Source organism: Pan paniscus, chromosome 11, assembly GCF_029289425.2.
Source record: "Pan paniscus chromosome 11, NHGRI_mPanPan1-v2.0_pri, whole genome shotgun sequence".
In the NCBI taxonomy this organism is placed as follows: domain Eukaryota; kingdom Metazoa; phylum Chordata; class Mammalia; order Primates; family Hominidae; genus Pan; species Pan paniscus.
Window position 1 is genome coordinate 113,864,596 of NC_073260.2, and position 20,120 is coordinate 113,884,715.

Sequence of the window (20,120 nt, forward strand, 5' to 3'; positions counted from 1 at the left end):
TCCTAAAAGAAATCAGTATATCAAAGAGACATCTGCATTCCTATGTTTATTGCAGCATATTCACAATAGCCAAGATTTGGAAACAACCTAAGTATCTATAAAAAAGACAAATAAATAAAAAAGAGGTACATATGTGCAATGGAGAACTATTCATCCATACAAAATAATGAGAGCCTGTCATTTGCAACAACGTGGATGAAACTGGAGGTTATTAGGTTAAGTGAAATAAACCACGCACAGAATGACAAATTTCACATGTTCTCACTTATTTGCAAGAGATAAAAATTAAAACAACTGAACTCTTGTAGATAGAGACTAGAATGATGGTTGCCAGAGGCTGGGAAGGGTAGTAGGCTGAGGGGAAAAGGGAATGGTTAATGAATGCAAAAATAAAGTGTATAATTGGGTTGTTTGTAAAACAATGAAAACATATATGTTTGAGGTGATGGATACCCCACTTACCCTTTGTGGTTATTATGCATTGTATGCCTATTTCAAAATATCTCATATACCCATAAATATATACACCTACTATGTACCCATGATATTAAAAAAAAAAAGTAACAGGATATAAAACATGGCTTTCCCAGTATGATCTTGAAGACAAAGCGCAAAGCACTAGCAAAGCAATGGCTACCAAGAAGAGGAAGTGGGCCATTCAAAGCAAAGTTGACCAGTCAAGAGCAGAGATCATGGCAACAATCTTTTGGGATGCTTGAGGCATTTTTCTTGTTGCTTTCTGGAAGGCTAAAGAATGAACAAGAATAATAAGAACATCTGCTTATAATGAGAGTGTTTTGAGAAAGTCAAAACTTGAGCAGGACAACACCCAGCAAGGCTTCGTCAGAGAGTCCTTCTCCATCACAACAATGCTCCTGTTCATTCCCCTCATTAAACAGAGCAATTTTCTGACAATTTAAATGGTAAATCGTTAGGCATTCACCTAATTCCCATTTAGACTCCTTCTGACTTTTTCTTTTCTAATCTTAAAATATATATATATACTTACACACACACACATGATACATATGTATTTCTTGTTCATTAGGGTTTATTTACCCTTTGGACTTTTTTATGCCCATTCATATTTCTATTTTTTATTTGCCTTTTTTCTATGAAGGACTTATTTATGTATCCTGATAAGTACAATTTTAGTAAGTTCTGAATATCTTCTCCCACTCTGATTTTTGTGCCTTTTCTAATAAAGTAGTTTATTATGCATTTTTTATTTCTGTTTTACGTGTCTTTTGTAAATTTTTTTCTCGTATAGGACAGAAAGACATTCATTTATATTCTATCATTTTTATAAAGTTTTCATTTTTTACATCTTTAATATGTCTATTTTCCCCACTTCCATGTGGAAAAGTGATTCTTCTAGCACTTTACTCACTCATCTATAAGGTCTCTTCATTGCGTATCAAGCCCCCAAATGTGAGTCAGTTTCTGCTAACTGGTGTGTATTTTGATACCTTACTGCTATTTCTTCATCACAGTGAATTCATATTAGCTGTTTCTTTCAAGGCTCTTCTTTCAACTTGTCTCACCCAGAACACTTTCCATATTTGAATCATGTCTGTGCTCTACCATTATTATTTATGATGATCAATTTTACTCTATTATTTGTTACTTACTAATATATGTTTGTTCAGTTTTATCTTTATATGTATAAAATATAAAAGGCCCATGCATATTGCATTGAAAAAGGCAAAAGTGTATTAGAGGAAAATTTTATGGGGAAAAAGGAACTTATTTAGTGTCCAATTCCAGTTCAGTATACCAGGAGGCAATACTATATTTCCAAAGTTTCCAAAGGACTTCTACATCTGGGATATGTAAAATCTCAAAATGCTTTCCAATACCGTGTGAACATTTTCCCTTTCCATACTTAACGTATGTCAAAGGCTTTCCTTTATTTTAAAGATAAAATTTAAACCTCTTGGTACATCACTGAAGGCTCTTGGAGATCTAGCAGCCTCTACTACCTTTCCCTGCCTTTGAGCATCTAATAATTCAACTTTTCAAAAAAGAAAATGACTTTTGAAAGTTGATATTTTGTTGATATTTTTGTGCTGGTTTCCTTCACATTCTGCCTCTTCTCTGTAAAAGACCCAAGTCTCTCAGCTTCTTTACTTGGCTGAGTCCTAAGTCATCCTTATAATACAGTACTCGTTTTGCCAGAGAACACTGCATGATGCTTCTGTCTGTAGATAATTTATTGGCCCATATCATATTAATTGATCCACTAGCTGTTAAATAATTTTGGTTTGTTTTTAAAGGCCACGATTATAAGTTTATGTTTGTTAATCTCAGTATTTTCAGCATTAACAGACTACTTTAAAAATGATGGTACCACATTTGATATACTAATACAGCCAATATTTATTAATCATTGAGCAGAATTGTAGGTATATTGAGAAATATAAATATGTATGAGATATTAGGTCTCTATTTACAGTCTGATTAGAACCACAGGTATCTTTGTAGAAAATTATCAATCAAAGAAAATGTAATTAACAAAGGTATCCTTCACAGAAATACTTAAAATTATTTTCCTATGGACATAAGAGTAACATAATTTGTGAATAATCCATAAACTTAATGAAGAGAAAACAACATCAGAAAATGCAAATAAAAGAAAAAGAAATTTTAAGAGAGTGTATTATTACCTCTGACAATTACTGGCTTTATAGTATATGTACTTTCAATTTGTGTATGTTATTTGTGTGTATGTTAAATACCTATATATAGATGGGGAGAGAGAGGGAGAGAGAAGGAGGAATGGGAAATTTGGACAACTCTATATAAATAATATATAGTCCTATTTTAATGACCACAGATAAACGTTTGAAGTTTCCTTAATTTATTTAACCAATCCCATATTGATAAATACTGTCAGTGTTTGCAAGATTTTGCTATTGTTATCATATATTAATGAAGACTTTTCTAAAAGTTATGGAATATTTGAAAATATATTTCTAACCAAAAAATTTGTAAATCAACTATTACGAATGTTTTTAAAACATTAAACACATATTGACAAATTACTTTCTAGAAATTTTGTAAAAATTCATACTCAATTCACAATATATTGAAGTGTCCTCAGAAACACTAGGTATTTACTAGTAAAATAAATTTCTGAGGATAAAGATTAAATATAATGTCAATAACCATAAGTCCTTAATTCATCAGGGATTTATTTTGGTATACAATGTGATGTAGGGATGTGTGCTGTTAGCCAATTATTCTATTGTCATTTATTGGTTAATCCCTTTGGTCATTCTACCTACTTAAAATGCCAATTTAATATTCATTTTAACTAAATTATGCAAAATTGCCTTTGTTTCTGAACTTTCGTCACTCTTGCCTTGACCTATTATCCTTGCGCTTTGTTGCTGTTATTCCAATGTTTTATTTAATACTTATTTTTTTAAAAAAATTTATGAGAGACAGGGTCTCACTTTGTTGTGCAGGCTGGAGTACAGTGGCACAATCATGGATGGCTCCCTGCAGCCTTGAACTACCAGCTAAAGCGATCATCCCACCTCAGCCCCTCGAGTAACTGGGACTTAAGCGTACACCACAATGCCTCACTATTTTGTTAAATTTTTTGTAGAGACAGGGTCTCACTGTATTGCTCAGGCTGGTTTCAAACTCCTAGCCTCAAGCAATCTTCCCACCTTGGCCACCCAAAATGGTAGGATTTCGGACATGAGCCACCAGGCCCAGCATACTCTACGTTTTTGTTGATAGTATGTTTATAAAGATTTTAATGATTGTGAGGGAAAGCTCCTCTCACATTTACTATTTTAATTCTAAATCAATATGTATCCAAATGGTATTTAGAATGACTTAGTCCAGTTTACTATGCCTTCCCAAAGTTTAGTATTTGAGTTAAGATATTCTTAGGTGTCCACAAGTCTATTTATTTAAAAAAATTATATTTATTTATTTTTGTATTTCTTTTAAATTCCATAGGAAATGTATGTAGTTTTATTTCATATAGTTCCAGAAATACCTTTTAGTTAATTGCTTAGAATTTTACATTTATCCTGCTGTTGTATGTGGCTCCTTATTTTCTATTTTGAGTGTTTATTATTAGAATATAGGAAAATTTTATTTCTCTCTTATATTCAATCCAGCTATGTTAATGGACAGATAAGTTTTAATCAGTTTTTAGTTAGTTTTCTTGGATTTCCAAAGTAGAAAATCATGTAATCAGCGATTAATATTATTTTCCTCTTTTGATTATAAATTTGTATTTTTTTAAAATTTGCTTCCCTAAATAATGATACTGGAAATTCTAGCAGGATGTTAAAAAAAATAATGATCATAAAGGCCAACATCGTCTTGCCCCTAAGTTAAATGGAAAAGTCCCTAATGCTAAGGCTACTTCAACCTTCATTAACAGCTCATTATCTTAAGGAGGAACACAAGTTATTTCAACATTCCACTGCTGTTTTCATTATTTCTCTTAAATTGTTTTGAATGTTTCTTACTTAATTTGTTTCTATATTTTGATTATTGAGTATAATCAATTTTACTTTGTGACAGATACTTTTATCCTTTTACTCGTAGTTTGCTAAGAGTTTTAATTAAAGATACATGCTCATTATTGCTTTTTTGGGGCATCTATCATGATCATACAGTTTTTCTCCCTTCACCTACTGATATAATGCATTATATTAGTAGAGTTTCTCATATTAAAGCATTCTTTTTATTTTAATTTATTGATAGATTTTATATGTTTTGATTTTAATTAGTTTTTAATGTATTTTATATGTGAGATTGGTTTTTAATGTTTTTTATTGTACTATACATTTCAGGTTCCAGTATCAATTGCTATATATGATATGAGAGAAGTAAAACTGTAAAATAATAACAATCTCTAAAATTGATTGTTTTAATATGTTCCTTGAAATTTACCAGTAAACAGACCATTGCTTTATGAAAAAAATTTATAATATGAAGTGTTTATGAAATAGTACCACCTGAAGAGTAAGGTACCACAGTTCAATTGAAAATATGTTTTCTGTGCTTACTTCTTTATAAAAATGAAGGAATAAAATCATTCTTTCAACTACCATTTAAGAAACACAAAGAACCAAGTCTCTGAACAAAAGAATGAAATTTACAAGTAAAAATAAAAGAATAAAAATTAGATTTTTTTTTTGCCTTAGTGTTACTTATAAAATAGAACTATGTATGGTTCTCAATTGTACGTATAGAGGAACATATATTTCCGGGTATATGGAGTCATAAAAGTCCATTCGTTTTTGTGCTTTCAAATCAATATATTATCCAGTCTTGTCATGATGAGATATTAAAAATATTTAGTTAATGTTTTAGAACCACATATTCATTTCTTTATTAAAATTAAAATATACTTTTTATGAAAATGTAGTGAATGAACATATGTTTTAGTATTCAACCATCAAAATTATATAGAAATAAATAGAAAGTATGTAGACAGAGTAGATCTATAAATTATTTCTTTTCTGTAAGATATACATTACATTTACTTTATATTGCCCACAAAACATCGTATTGTATGTGAAAACATAGAACAGTAAAAAACACTGAAAAAACTCCAGGTCATGCCAAACATGAACATTTATGTTTAAAGTCCTTGGAATTATTGAGTCAGATAGAAAAATACAATGACTATAATCTAGAAAACAAAGGAAAGTTTTGGTAACTGCACAGGCACTATTAATCTAAAGGGATTTCTCAGAAGACTCAGTAAAAGTTATGTTAGGAACAATGAAAGATGCAGCAGAATATAAATAAATCAAACAGGGAAATCTGGAACTTTTTCCATGACTGCATGATGGCTGCCCTCACATTCATCCCCTGTGAAGCTTAACAGGGCAGGCTTTTCAAGGGATCGTCCAAATACCCATAATGGAGAGTTTTTATTGAAAACACATTAAATTTGTTTAACTCTTTTCTTCACAATGAAAGTTAAGAAGTTCCATTTTTCAGCAAGCTGCTGTGAATCACTCATAGTTGCAGGTCAGATTAGAAGTCCACTTAATGTTTGCTCCCTTTATTTTCAATTTTGAAATGAAAATATCAGCAAAGCAAAGGGAAAACACATTATGTTTAAATGAAGATGTATTTAATGACAACAATCATAGAATAATAAAAACAATAAATTAATAAAGGCTAGACAAATTTGAGGAGGAAGTGGGGGCTGAGGAAGATTTAGAGAATAGATAAGTAACACACATTTAGCCAAATAAATATGTGGCAAGAGTAAAAAAAGACATAAAGAAAAGATAATTAAAATTTAAATAAATCTTTCTGTGTATCAGGAAATGTGCCCAGAACCTTCATGTGTTACATTTTGTAATACTCTAAACAATCCGTGTGATATAGTATCATTTTTATGTTCTATGTAAAAAAAAATTGGAGGGTTCGATAGCAAGAGTAACTAATAATTGATAACTCTTATTAAACTTCAGAGTCAATCCCATTATACTTTGTAGTTTTAAATGACAGGCTGTGCACATATTTTGTGTGGCACAGACATCTTAAAATATTTTGGAATTAAAGACCAACATTTTAAATTAAGGAGTTTAAACATTTTTCAAAAATCAGATATCTGTCCAGACTGGGCTGACCTTCCCTTGCTCCTACAAGCGGAAAAATCTAGGTAGTGGTGGCCCCAGTAAAGAGGATGCCTTTCTTGTTGCCCAAGTCCTCAGTTGCTGGTACAACCATATGCACCTGCATATCTCTGAATCAATTCAAATCTTTATATTACTCTCTGACCATTGATGCTCAGACCTCTCATAAAAAGAATAGAGTCTAGAAAATACATAGGACAAAGGTGAAATAATTGAAACATCACACACATACAAACACAAACACACACACACACACACAAACACACGACTTCAAAATCAAGGGATAGCTAAAGAAAATAAAAGACTCAAAACAGAAAAAAGTAAAAATGACCCTAAATTATTTGATAGATACACAAAGCTAAGAATAATTTATTTTTAGATTTTTTATTTATTTTGTGATTATTGTTCTATCGTGTTGGAATGTGTTTCAACAGTTAAACATATGGATGTTTTACATCATGATGTCAGAAAATCACTCTGGAATAATTAATCTGTAATTGTATGGTGGGAGAAGTGCATACATAATGCTCTGAAAGCTAAAAATCCCCCTGTGTACAATAGCAAGTTCATTGTTAAGCATCCTTTTTGTTAAGCATTACCTATAATTATGTACACACAAAACACAAAAGTGATCTCTAAAATTAACTCCGAGATATTTGAGAAGACATCATTTTATTTCTTTTTTTTTTAATTATACTTTAAGTTTTAGGGTACATGTGCACAATGTGCAGGTTTGTTACATATGTATACATGTGCCATGTTGTTGTCCTGCACCCATTAGCTCGTCATTTAACATTAGGTATGTCTCCTAATGCTATCCCTCCCCGCTCCCCCCACCCCACAACAGGCCCCGGTGTGTGATGTTCCCCTTTCTGTGTCCAAGTGTTCTCATTGTTCAATTCCCACCTATGAGGGAGAACATGCGGTGTTTGGTTTTTTGTCCTTGCAATAGTTTGCTGAGAATGATGGTTTGCAGCTTCATCCATGTCTCTACAAATGACATGAACTCATCATTTTTTATGGTTGCATAGTATTCCATGGTGTATATGTGCCACATTTTCTTAATCCAGTCTATCATTGATGGACATTTGGGTTGGTTCCACGTCTTTGCTATTGTGAATAGTGCCACAATAAACATACGTGTGCATGAGTCTTTATAGCAGCATGTTTTATAATCCTTTGGGTATATACCCAGTAATGGGATGGCTGCGTCCAATGGTATTTCTGGTTCTAGATCCCTGAGGAATCACCACACTGACTTCCACAATGGTTGAACTAGTTTACAGTCCCACCAACAGTGTAAAAGCGTTCCTATTTCTCCACATCCTCTCCAGCACCTGTTGTTCCTGACTTTTTAATGATTGCCATTCTAACTGGTGTGAGATGGTATCTCATTGTGGTTTTGATTTGTATTTCTCTGATGGCCAGTGATGATGAGCATTTTTTCATGTGTCTGTTGGCTGCATAAATGTCTTCTTTTGAGAAGTGTCTGTTCATATCCTTCGCCCACTTTTTGATGGGGTTGTTTTCTTCTTGTAAATTTGTTTGAGTTCTTTGTAGATTCTGGGTATTAGCCCTTTGTCAGATGAGTAGATTGCAAAAATTTTCTCCCATTTTGTAGGTTGCCTGTTCACTCTGATGGAAGTTTCTTTTGCTGTGCCGAAGTTCTTTAGTTTAATTAGATCCCATTTGTCAATTTTGGCTTTTGTTGCCATTGCTTTTGATGTTTTAGACATGAAAACCTAGGCAATACCATTCGGGATATAGGCATGGGCATTTTATTTCTTTATGGTGCATGCAGCAACTGAGATGGAGAATTGATGAAGGTACACTGAATTCATAAAAGGAATTTATTGAAAAAAATAAAATTAGGAATTTTTCTTACCATGCTCTCTATTTATAAAACCATGTTTGCATCACCAATTCATATTTGTTGTCTTATTACCCCAAAATTACATAATATATGTAATACTCTGAGTGTGTTGGTTTTTTACTGAGGTATTTCACTGTTAAAGTATTACATGAAAAGATATGGTGTATTTATAATTATCTAATTTGATTATTAGAAATTGAAAATACATATAATTCAGATTTCCAAATATATTTTCAAATTTGTAGGTTTTGTTTGGTTTAATTTGAAAGAGTGGTGGTTAAGTGTAAATTCAAAAATCAAGCTGTCTGGATTCAAATCCTGTTTCTGTCACTTACTAATTGTGTGACCTGAAGCAAATTAATTTTCTTAGCCTCTGTTTATTAATCTTATAAATAAGGATAATCATAACACATCTCTCATAGAGCTCTGAGATAATTAAATTTAAAAAGTACAAACAAGATACTTAGCAAAATGTTTGATATATACTAAATACTAATATTAGCTAGAATTAAAATTGTTACATTAATTAAACTACCCTAGCAGTCGGCAAATTTCTACATTACCTCAGAGACTAGAGACAATAGAAGAAGGGAAAACTCCAGGGTATAGATTTATTTAATTAAACCTGAAAAAAAAATGAGATTACTCAGAGTATTTCAATTATAGGTCACCTGAACCAGGACTAGAACTGTAGCAAACAGGTTCGTTGTATTTTCCTCTCTATTAAATTGGTGGGTTAGCTTTTTACAGTTTTTTAAGCTTTGAAATATGTCCCACTCCCACCAACAACTTAATTCAGGAATTGGTTTGCTGTCATAGATGCCAGCATAGTGTTAGTTCTTTATTTTTGATACTTGAAATTTTAAGGAGGACTAAATTGTAAAGCCATTTTGGGAAGATTAGACATAACCCTTATAAGATATTATCACTAAAAAATTATGATCCTAGTTTTCAATTGATGTGCATATAAAACAACAAAATGTCAAGAGTCATCAGTATCCCATACTCCACCAGAGAGTACAAAGCATTTCTAATAAGAAAATCAACGAGAAATAATTCTGAATGTCACTGTTTGCTAACAATAAGAGCCTTTTTCTCCAGCTTCTTGTACAACTTCCTGCTTCACTTGCTCTGGTTACTTTAGCTTTCCAGGCTTCTGCAACAGTATTTTCTTTGCCTGAAATGCCCCTTCCTATGTTTGCCATGTGACTAGCTCCTTGTCATATGAGGGAGGAGTTAATAGAATGGATATCATTTTGACTCTTTTGACAAGACATTTTCAGACTACTCTGAAAAAGTTGCAGAATCCCAGGCATTCTTGCTTATATCCTCCTTCTTTAATTTCATTATCTCCAAGTCTATAAATATAGTTTTAATTTGTTTATTTTAATACATCTATATTACTAGGTTATAAACTTCATTAAAACAAGAACTCTGACTTGTTTACCACATACCCAGAATACATAAAACATTTGCTGAGGTATTTGATAGGAGTCCTGAAAACAGCTGTTCAATGATGGGTTAAACCATCCATCTATTTCTACTTCTCTATAAGGTGAGTAAAATAGAAACAGGGTCCTATTTAATTGTGCTGCCTAGTTTAGAATAACCCCTTGATGAATAAAAGAGCTAATTTTAAAGATGATATTCTCATGCTGAATTCAATAACGTATAGAGAAATTCTAAGAGTGGGATGTAATCAGTTATGTGCAAAAGGGATTTAGAGAAGAGAACAAATGGTATGGACTTCAATTGTCTGGTAAAACTCTATGATAGAAGCAAAACCTTGGCTTTTGTGCTTGTCTTTTAAAAGCTGGAAAAAGATGTGCATGCACAGACACAAGTTGTTGAAAGCCATCTCGGGCAGGAATAATGAACAAAGATAAAAGGTGAGCAAGAGCTTTGTGTATGAGGGTCAAACTAAAATACTGTTCAAATAGGAATGGGACATTTTTGTTGGCTGGTGGCTAGAAAAAAATTGGGAGAGTGGAGCTCAACAGCAAGGACAGGTTGAAGAGGCTAAGAGTGATATAATCATCACAAATCTCCCTTTCCATATTACCTGTACTGCTCCATGCAAATCCATACTTTCCTCTCTGTGTTCTGCCACGTCTACAACTGTGTAACATTCCCAAGAGCAAGGACTAGGCCTTTATGCATCATTGTACCCCAACACCTAACATGCTTGCTGACATCTACTAAACAGCAAAAATGGTTGAACATATAAAAATAAGCCATGAGGAATCCCTGGTCATTTTTGAATAATAAAATAGCCAGGTGATAATTGTGTTTTATAAATATGCAGAGATAAAAGTTTGAGGAGGAAATGTAGGAGGCTAGTCACAGAAATTTGGGATTGAAGCATTGTGGGGTCTGGATATCAGTGGTGGCAAATAGGAACCAAAAGAAAAATTGTTAAAGAGTCCTGTAAATAAAGGCTGCTCATATATTATCAACTGATTAGATGTGTAGAATAGAAAAAGGAAATGGGAGTGAACAATGATTCCAGTGTTTTGCTTCTGGGAACCAAAAAAAAGTATTTGTTTAAATATTTGTTCTAAGTCTGAATGGGAACACAGTCCACAGATTTGAGATTTTAATTTTGGCTCTGCTATTTCCAGGCTGTGGGATTTCGATACGTGATGACTTCTCCCATTCTCTTCCATATAGGGGCAATCATAGATACTTCATATGGTTATTAGAATTAGGAGATAGGAAAGTTTCGGTGTCATCTATGGGAGGGTTTCAAATTATGGATTATCTTATTATCCAGTTGTGGTTCTTTTGCTCTACACTGTATCACTCCGGATCTAGAACAAAAAATATTTCACTTGATTTCAACCAAAATGAAGCACTGATCTTTATTTTATACAAAACCTTGTTAAAAGTTTCAAAAGACTGAAAAGTGTTTGTTATAGCATTTCAAAAAAAAATCAGATCTTCTTTGCTTTTTCTCTAGAAGTTTAGGACTCTTCCCTCTCTCTGTATGTGTCTCTCCCTTCTTCCCTCTCTATCCCCTCTCCCTCCCTCTCCCTCTCTCCCTACCTCACTCCCTTCTCTTTTCTTTCTTTCCCTCTATCTGCTTATATTCCCAAGAAACTAAGTCAAAATCTTTTCCCATTTTATTACACAGAACAGCATGTCTTTTGCCAAACACTTTCACAAAACCAACATGACAATTAGTTTAGAAAGTCTGAAGACTCATGTTTTGATGGTGAGTCAGCACCACAGATTCCTCCTCAAGGAGGGAGTGCCTCCCAGTTACAAGGGTTGGGGTTTTCTAAGAGCTCCTAGTTCTTAGTGTTTTCAGTATTGAAGCTGGAGTCCCATCCTCTCAAAGCAAGGTAATTACAAGGGGCTCCCCATTTTCAACTAAGGCAGAATATCCAAAGCAGACATTCTTTGCTCTGGAGCCCATCAGTTCATTGGCAGAGATTTGTCAGACTCATGGCTTTATCTAGAAGTTCACCTGCCCAATCCTACTTCTTACCTTGTGGGATTAACTGATGTTAAACCCCCAAAATCATTTTATGCTCTTAACTTCCTCTTAACTTCTGCTTCTCCAAAAAATCAACTTTGACAGTTATTTCAAGGCTCTGAGAAAGCTGATTCTGAGCTGAAGTTTTGCCACAGCCTATTCATTCACCATCCAGCTGGAAATGAAGTCCCTTTCATGGAGATAAATGATGTGCAAAGAGTTCCTGGGATATGGTGGCAGTTTAATTCTTAAAGTTTTTACCCATGGTGATATGGAATGGAATGTGAGTGGAGGCAAATACTGTGTCATAACCCAAGCATCTGAAATGTATAAGGGAGGTGTCAGTATAAAAATAAAAGAATTGGATGCTTATTGATAAATTGCCTGGATGTAGACTAATAATAAAATACTGAATGGTGCTGGGGATAACTGGCTAACTATATGTGAAAGAATGAAACTGGACCTGTACCTTTTACCATATACAAAAAATTAACTCAAGATGGATTAAAGATTTAAATGGAATACCTAAAACTATAGAATCCTAGGAGAGAACCTAAGAAAGACAATTCTGGACATCAGCCTTGGAAAATAATTTATGGCTAAGTCCTCAAAAGCAATTGCAACAAAAATAAATATTGACAAGTGGGACCTAATTAAACTAAGGTGCTTCTGCACAGCAAAAGAAACTATAAACAAAGTAAACAGACAACCTATGGAATGAGAAATAAATATCTGCAAACTATGCATCCAGCAAAGGTCTAATATCCAGAATCTATAAGGAACTTAATTCAACAAGCAAAAAACAAATAACCCCATTAAGAAGTGAGCAAAAGACATGAACAGACACTTCTCAAAAGAAGAAATACAAGCAGCCAACAAACATATGGAAAAAATGCTCAACATTACTAATCATCAGAAAAATGCAAATCAAAAACATGATATGCCATCTCACACCAGTCAGAATGCCTATTGTTAAAAACAGAAAACAAAAACAGACGCTGGCAAGGCTGTGGAGAAAAGGGAGTACTTATATACTGTTGGTGGGAATGTAGATTAGTTCAGCCACTGTGAAAATGAGTTTGGAATTTTCTCAAAGAACTTAAAACAGAACTACCATTTGACCCTGCGATCCTATTAATGAATATATATCCAAAATAAAATAAATTGTTCTACCAAAAAATATGCACTTTTATGTTAATTGTAGCACTATTCACAATAGCAAAGATGTGGAATCCACCTGGGTGCCCATCAACTGTGGATTGGATAAAGAAACTGTGGTACATATACACCATGAAATACTAAATAGCCATTAAAAAAGAATGACGTCATGCCTTTTGCAGTAACATACATACAGCTAGAGGCCATTATCCTAAGCCAACTAATGAGGAAACAGAAAATCAAATACCACATGTTCTCACTTATAAGTGGGAGCTAAACAATGGGTACTTTTGGACATAAACATGGCAACAATAGAGACCAGGGCCTACTACAGAAGGGAAAAAGGGAGTGAGGCAAGGGTTCAAAAAGTATTGGGTTTAATGCTCACTTCCTGGGGGATGTATTCAATTGTATCCCAAACCTCTGCATCATATAATATACCCATATAATAGACCTGTACATGTAACCCCTCCATTTAAAATTAAAGTTGAAATTACAAAACAAACAAACAAAAAACAACTGTGAGAGCCAGACAATCTCTTTGGTATTTCACAAAGAAACCAAAGTAGCCTTTTTCTCTTGTTCTGAGTGATCAGGAAAAACTAAGATCAAGCCAAGAATTTGAAAAACAGATTGCTAAAATTCAAAGGCCATTCAGTGTTCAATGATAGCAGATCTGTTTTGCCATAGATCACGCCCAAGTTGGGAAACCTGGGACCCTGACCCAAGACTGGGACATCTAAGTAGATGCCCTGTAATATGGTTTGGATCTGTGTTCCCACCCAAATCTCATGTCAAATTGTAATCCCCAGTATCGGAGGTTGAGCCTGGTGGGAGGTGATTGGATCATGTGTATGGGTGGGATTTTCCCCTTTATACTGTGTCACAATAGTGAGTTAATTCTTGTGAGATCTAGTTGTTTAAAAGTGTGTAACACCTTCCCCCTCTCTCTCTTCCTCCTGCTCCTGTTATGTAAAATGCTAGCTTCCCCTTTGCCTTCTGCCATAATTGTAAGTTTCCTGAGGCCTCCCCAAAAGCCTAGTAGATGGCCAATATCATGCTTCCTGTACAGCCTGCAGAACCATGAGCCAATTAAACCTCTTTCCTTTATGAATTACCCAGTCTCAGGTATTTCTTTATAGCAAAGTGAGAACAGGCTAACAAACTCTGGAGTTTTTTTTTTTTTTTTTAACTCTCTAGACTTTTCTTAATGTTCTGAGCTTGCAGAAGTGGGCTACCTCACCCCATAAAACCCACACCTTCCCTCCAAATCAGAAAACACTACAAAGGTATTTACTCGCGGAAGCTGCTGTCCCTCAAAAGCTGTAGCCATTTCCTTTTCTGGCCTCTAAACCTACAAACAGGATTAAGTCACAGCATAATCCATCCAGGGGTTGATAAGCCTGAATTGCCATGACAGGTGGCAGAGGATGGGATTAAAAGGCTTAGGAAAGTAAGTATTATGTATACCTATTTCAGACCCAGAAACTATAAACTGACATGGTGGTTCGTTCCTCCTGGTTAAGTACCCTACAACACCTTGGCAAGGACACACTGTAATATTTTCTCTAGGTTTTTTCCAGGGACCTATGGCCATTTACTTGGGCTATTACCTATGGGTCATTTACTGTACACTGGGGAAAGAGAAACACAGAGATATTTCGAGGACAGTTGAACACAGAGTTTACGTTAGCATTAATGCCTGCAGAACTAAAGTGGCCTTATGGCTCCCCTAATGTGGGGTCATGTGAGTTCAGATAATAGAATCCTGACTAAAATCCAACTTAAAATGGATTCCACAGGTCTGCTTGGTGGAAATTTTCTTGAAATCTGAATATATATTTGGAATTGATATACTTAGCAGTTAAAGTAACACTAGAGTTTGGGTCTTTTGCCTGTGAGGGTGCCTTCATAATGGGGGAAGGCCAGATTACCAGGAGGAATGGCAGAGATATATAATGTTTAAGGATATAAAATATGCAGCTTACTTTTCCATGCAAGTTGATAGAATAAAAAGATGCAGCAATAATTGTTCCCATTATATCTTCCTTTAATCTACTAGTCTGACTCATGCAGAAGCCTGATGGATCCTGAATCCCAATGAATAACTATACAACACTGTAGACTTAACCAAATAGTAACTGCAATTGCAGCTGCTGTGCCAAATGTGATATGTTTGGTAGAGCAGAGTAATCAAACTCGGGTAGACTATGTGGCCATTGATTTTGTAAATATGTTTGATATTCATTTAGCAAAAAGGATAAGAAACAGCTCTCATTCCCTTGGACCAAACAAGAATATCCATTTACTGTTTGCCAAAGGACTGTGTTAACTCTATTACACTCTGTCATAATATAGTAAAAAGAGATCTGGACTGTCTAGACATCCTGCAGAACATTATGTTGATTTATTACATCAATGACATTATGCTCATTAGGAAGGATAAACAAGAAGTGGCTCCAGTTGGCTTTGGTAGGACATGTGTGTTTCAGAGGCTGGAAGATAAACCATTCAATGATTAAAGGACCAGTCACTACTGTAAAGTTTTAATGGTGCAGTAGTAAGGGACATGACAGGACATCCCCTCTAATGTAAAAGATAAATTGCTGTATTTTGTTTTCATCTCCTACTATAAAGAAGGAAGTATAACTCCTAGTAGACCTCCTCGAGTTCCGAAGAAAACACATTGTACACCCTCAAATACTGCTCCAGCCCACATACAGGGAGAAAGGGAAGGCTTCCAGCTTTGAAAGGGGCTTCACACTTCAGCACTTCCAGGCTGCAGTGTGAGCAGCAGCATTGTAGGTTGTATGATTCAACATAATCTTTGAAGTTGAAGTATGGATGTAGGGAAAAGATTCAGCGTGGAGTTATGGCAAGCTCTGGTGCGTCCTGGGATTCTGGAGCAAGGGTATGCAATATGCAATAAAAAATTTGAAGTCATTTTTCAAATAGCTCCTGTAATGCTACTGAGCACTGGTAGAAGCAGAAGGTTTGAATCTTGACTGCCTGTAACTTCCCATGATGAGTCTGGTACTGTCAGATGCACTGAGTCAGAAAGTTCAGTGGGCTCAACAGACCCCTTGGGTGAATCACTTAAAAACAGCTACAAGATAAGGAAAAAGCCCAAGCATATTTTACATGTGGTTTTGCTTATTATGTGGAAGCTAGCCAGAAAGGAATGGTGGCTTCACTCAAGGTTAGGCTTCAAAGACTCTCATAAGACAGGAGCACTTGGACATTTACTCTATGTGGAAGGAGAATTGACCTAAGGTTATAACATATGCAGACTAATGGGCAGTGAAAATGGCTGGATTAGTTGATGATGGACTTGGGAAGAAAATGATTAAAAGATTTACTCAAGGAAGTCTAGGGTAAAGGTATATGTATGGACATAGGGTATTAGGCATGAAGTAAGAATGCCTACCAGAATACACACACCAGGGAAGAGGCATCAAACTTCCAAGGGAAAGTAATGCTCAACCAGTTCATGTTAGTTGATACAGAAATGCCAGCAGCCACCACAATACTATCATTATGCATACATTAAAGACTAGGCTATGATAATAAGGACAGAAGTCAGGCATGCACCCAGAAGTATGCATTCTACTTACCTGAGCTAAACTACTGTTACCACCACCTGTGAATTTCCCAAATTCCAACAATACAGACCAATGCTTACATACAATAAGTAATAATATGACATTATTAGGTAGACCAAATGGCTACCTAGTTCCAAGTTGACTATATTGGGCCCTTTTATACTACAGGTTTCATGTGGTTCATTTACAAAGGAATAGGCACCTATTCAGAGTGGGAGTTTGCTTTTTCTTCTTTCTGGGCCTCAGCCAGCACCACTATGCAGGTGCTTACAGAATGCCTTATTGACAGCCAGGTAATTCCCAAAAAGCATCTAATCAGGATCCACTGGCTGTAACACAGAATACATCACCCCACTGCTGCTGATCTGACAGTGTGTAAGGAAGTCCTGCTGAAAGAAAATCTAAAGCATCATCTTGGAGGCAATATCAGGCAAGAATAAGGTACTATCATCTAGAATGCTTTCTATGCATTGAGTCAAGGATATTTATATGGGTAGAGGCTGGGTACGCTTTTAAGCATCCTGAAATGAACAAGACAACCTCCCACAAAAGAATTATTCAGTTCCAAATGTCAGTAGTGCCAAGGTTAAGAACAACTGCACTAAAGATACAGAAGTAATATAAGGTCATTGGCCACAAAAACTTTGTTGCATAGAGTAACACGTATTGATAAAATCAGGTCAGGTAAAAATTTAGGATCATGTTATCCTATTTTCTGTTTCTTCCTTTGAGGTTGAACTGCCTTTGACACTATTCATTTTAACCTAAACTTACAATACAGTATTTAATATTCTAAGTGATAACATCAGATTTTCCTGTACTATTTTAGAATGAATAAAATTTGTCACGCTAAGTCACCAGTGAATGTCCAAAAGAAAAATAAAAAGATTTTTCTAAATGGAAGACTTGTTAAAATGTGATAAGTTTCCTGATGAATAAACTTGAAAACTATTATCTGACTTTCATTTTCAAAAGCCCAAACAATGAAACTCTCCTCCTGCTTTCACATTAAGTTAAATATAGGCTTACAAAGACAAGAATGGAAAGATTATTTTTTCCTCATAAGACATATATTTTATTTTAAATGTTGTATGTGTTATGACTATCATTTTGCACCTGTATTTGCTAAGATAAAGGATTTAAATAGAAAAATACAGGAACAAATAATAAAAACAAATTAAAAATATTGAAATTCTACCATTTAATGTATCCTGTCTTGTCTTCGTAAGTATTTTTCTCTTTTCTTAATTATTATAAAGCAATTAGTAAATATATAGTAGAAAATAGAACTGGAAAAATGCTGATTGGCAATTTCACATACATTTAAAATTTATCTAACACTTCTAGTAATAATACATTGTTTTATACCAATAAACCATGTATATTATACCAAGATGTTCTGTATATGCAATTTAGAATGTAATCTCTCCTAGTCTTAGTTCCAGTACATAAAATACTAAATTTAATGCCACAGAGGTAGTGTCTAACTGTCCAGCCAGTATAGTTCTTTTGCCCGAATTTTCTAGTAACTTTAATTGAGTAGTAAATTCATTCCTACTGCTAAGACTGTTACCAGTTTTTGACTAAAGTGAAAGAAGGAACGGTCACTTCAGGGAAGAGGTCTTAAATCTAGCTTACAGGGAAAGAGGGAATAAAATTTGCATTTTAAAAGATTTACTATAAAATAAACAGGGAAGCTCACACAAAAAGGAGGGTCATGGAAGATACGACAGCACAATATTGATAATGATACTTAATGGGATAAGTTATAAAAGCATTTTTCTAATGCCTAGTTAATGGAGAAAGTGCTAAAGATAAATTCAAGTAATTAGGAGTCATCTTGGTTTTGCTAGTAAACTGTTTGCTGTTAAATATATGGGGCAAGCCTAAAAAAAAAAACATAAATGAGCATTTCCCCACATTACACATTGAAGATGCGAAAAGTAATTGCATAGTTATATTGTATAAACTCCAGTGAATGTTATTTCTTAAATGCCATAGAGGACCTGAGAGATATTAACAAAATCCATTAGAGTTGAATATTTTCATAAGAGGAGAAAAGTAGCAATCGTTAAAATGGCGATTTTTAAATTTTTAATTTATGTTTCTTTATCTTGTCAATTTTTGTAATTGGGGAAATAAATTTCTTTTGAGTGATGACTTTTTAAAAGTTAAAAGTCCTTTTTTAATGGTAAATTACAGAGTGAAATAAATATCAAGAAATAAAAATAAAACAGTTTAAAGACTAAAGATGCATTCCAACTTAAACATTTAGTAGGAACTAAATAGAAGAATTACTGTTAAATTTAAAATGAATCTTTCCCATTGTATAGTGAAAGGCTAAATTCAATTTCCAGCTATTAAATTCATTGTAGTAGTCACTTTTTGTTGTGTAGCAAACAACCTTAAAATCTCTCTCTCCTACAGCCTTATTTTTATTTATTTTCCTTTTTATAGCTCTCAGGTCTGTGAGTTCCTGAGGTTTTAGCAATCTTAGCTGGATTACAATGGTTCGGCTGAGCTGGGCTCCAGTCTTCAGGTGGATTCTTGTTTTCTCACATCTCCTTCTGAAACTAGCAGCTCCCTGGGTGCACTATTTTTACGACCTGAAAGAAGCCCTGTCTGAGAGGCAAGCGGAAACCGGAACACTTCTTAACTCTTTAACTGAGAATTAGCATGGTGTAACTTACCCACTCATCCTATTGGCTGAAGCAAGTCACCTGGCAAGCCCAATATCAATGGGATAGGCAAATACATTGTGACCCCACAGAGACACCACACTAAAAAAAAAAAAAAAAAAAAAAAGCAAGTTAAAGGTGGTTCATTTAAAACCTTGCTGCTGGGAGGTGAAGAATTGGGAACAATAATTCAATTCACTGCATATGGGTGATCTTTGTTTCCTCATCTGTAAAATATTATCTGTCTGAACTTCTAATCTAACTCATTACATAAACAAATACCCACTGAATAGAAATTGTTTGTTCTTACTTTATACTATGAACTGTGCTAAGTGCTTGATGCACAAAATTGTATGAAACATTGCTACATCTGTTAGCTGAGTGAAACATATTTTATTAGACAGGACAGGCTATGCTGTGTTCAAGTAACAAATAGACACCCAAATCTTAGTAAATTTAAGCAATAAAACTTACTTATCTTCTTGGATACAGAATCCTTTTCAGGTAGGGAGTTTTTCTTGGTGACCATCCTCCAAGCAGTAATAGAGTGAACCAGGTTACTGGCATTTTATTCCACCATCTTTTATGTAGCCTTTCTGCTTGTCCCAAAAGTGAAAGGCAGTGTGAATGACTGTGCGAGGAAGTTCATGTTCAGGCCTAGAAATAGCACATATCACTTGTTCCCACACTAAAGATAGTGGT

General features: G+C 34.4%; 1 protein-coding gene across 6 annotated transcripts in view; it reads right to left on the minus strand.

The window, feature by feature from the left end:
• LOC130540499 (uncharacterized) overlaps nucleotides 1-20,120 on the minus strand; it is a 152,010-nt gene that overhangs the window by 48,467 nt on the left and 83,423 nt on the right. For 4 of the 6 annotated variants that reach the window (XM_057298769.1, XM_057298770.1, XM_057298766.1 and 1 more), the window contains exon 3: nucleotides 19,431-19,520. In XM_057298769.1, the coding sequence (XP_057154752.1) occupies nucleotides 19,457-19,520 (64 nt within the window). In that variant the 3' untranslated portion in view covers nucleotides 19,431-19,456. Of the gene's footprint in view, nucleotides 1-13,909; nucleotides 19,521-20,120 lie in introns of those variants that run through there. The other 2 variants (XM_057298768.1, XM_057298765.1) reach the window with 1 other exon arrangement.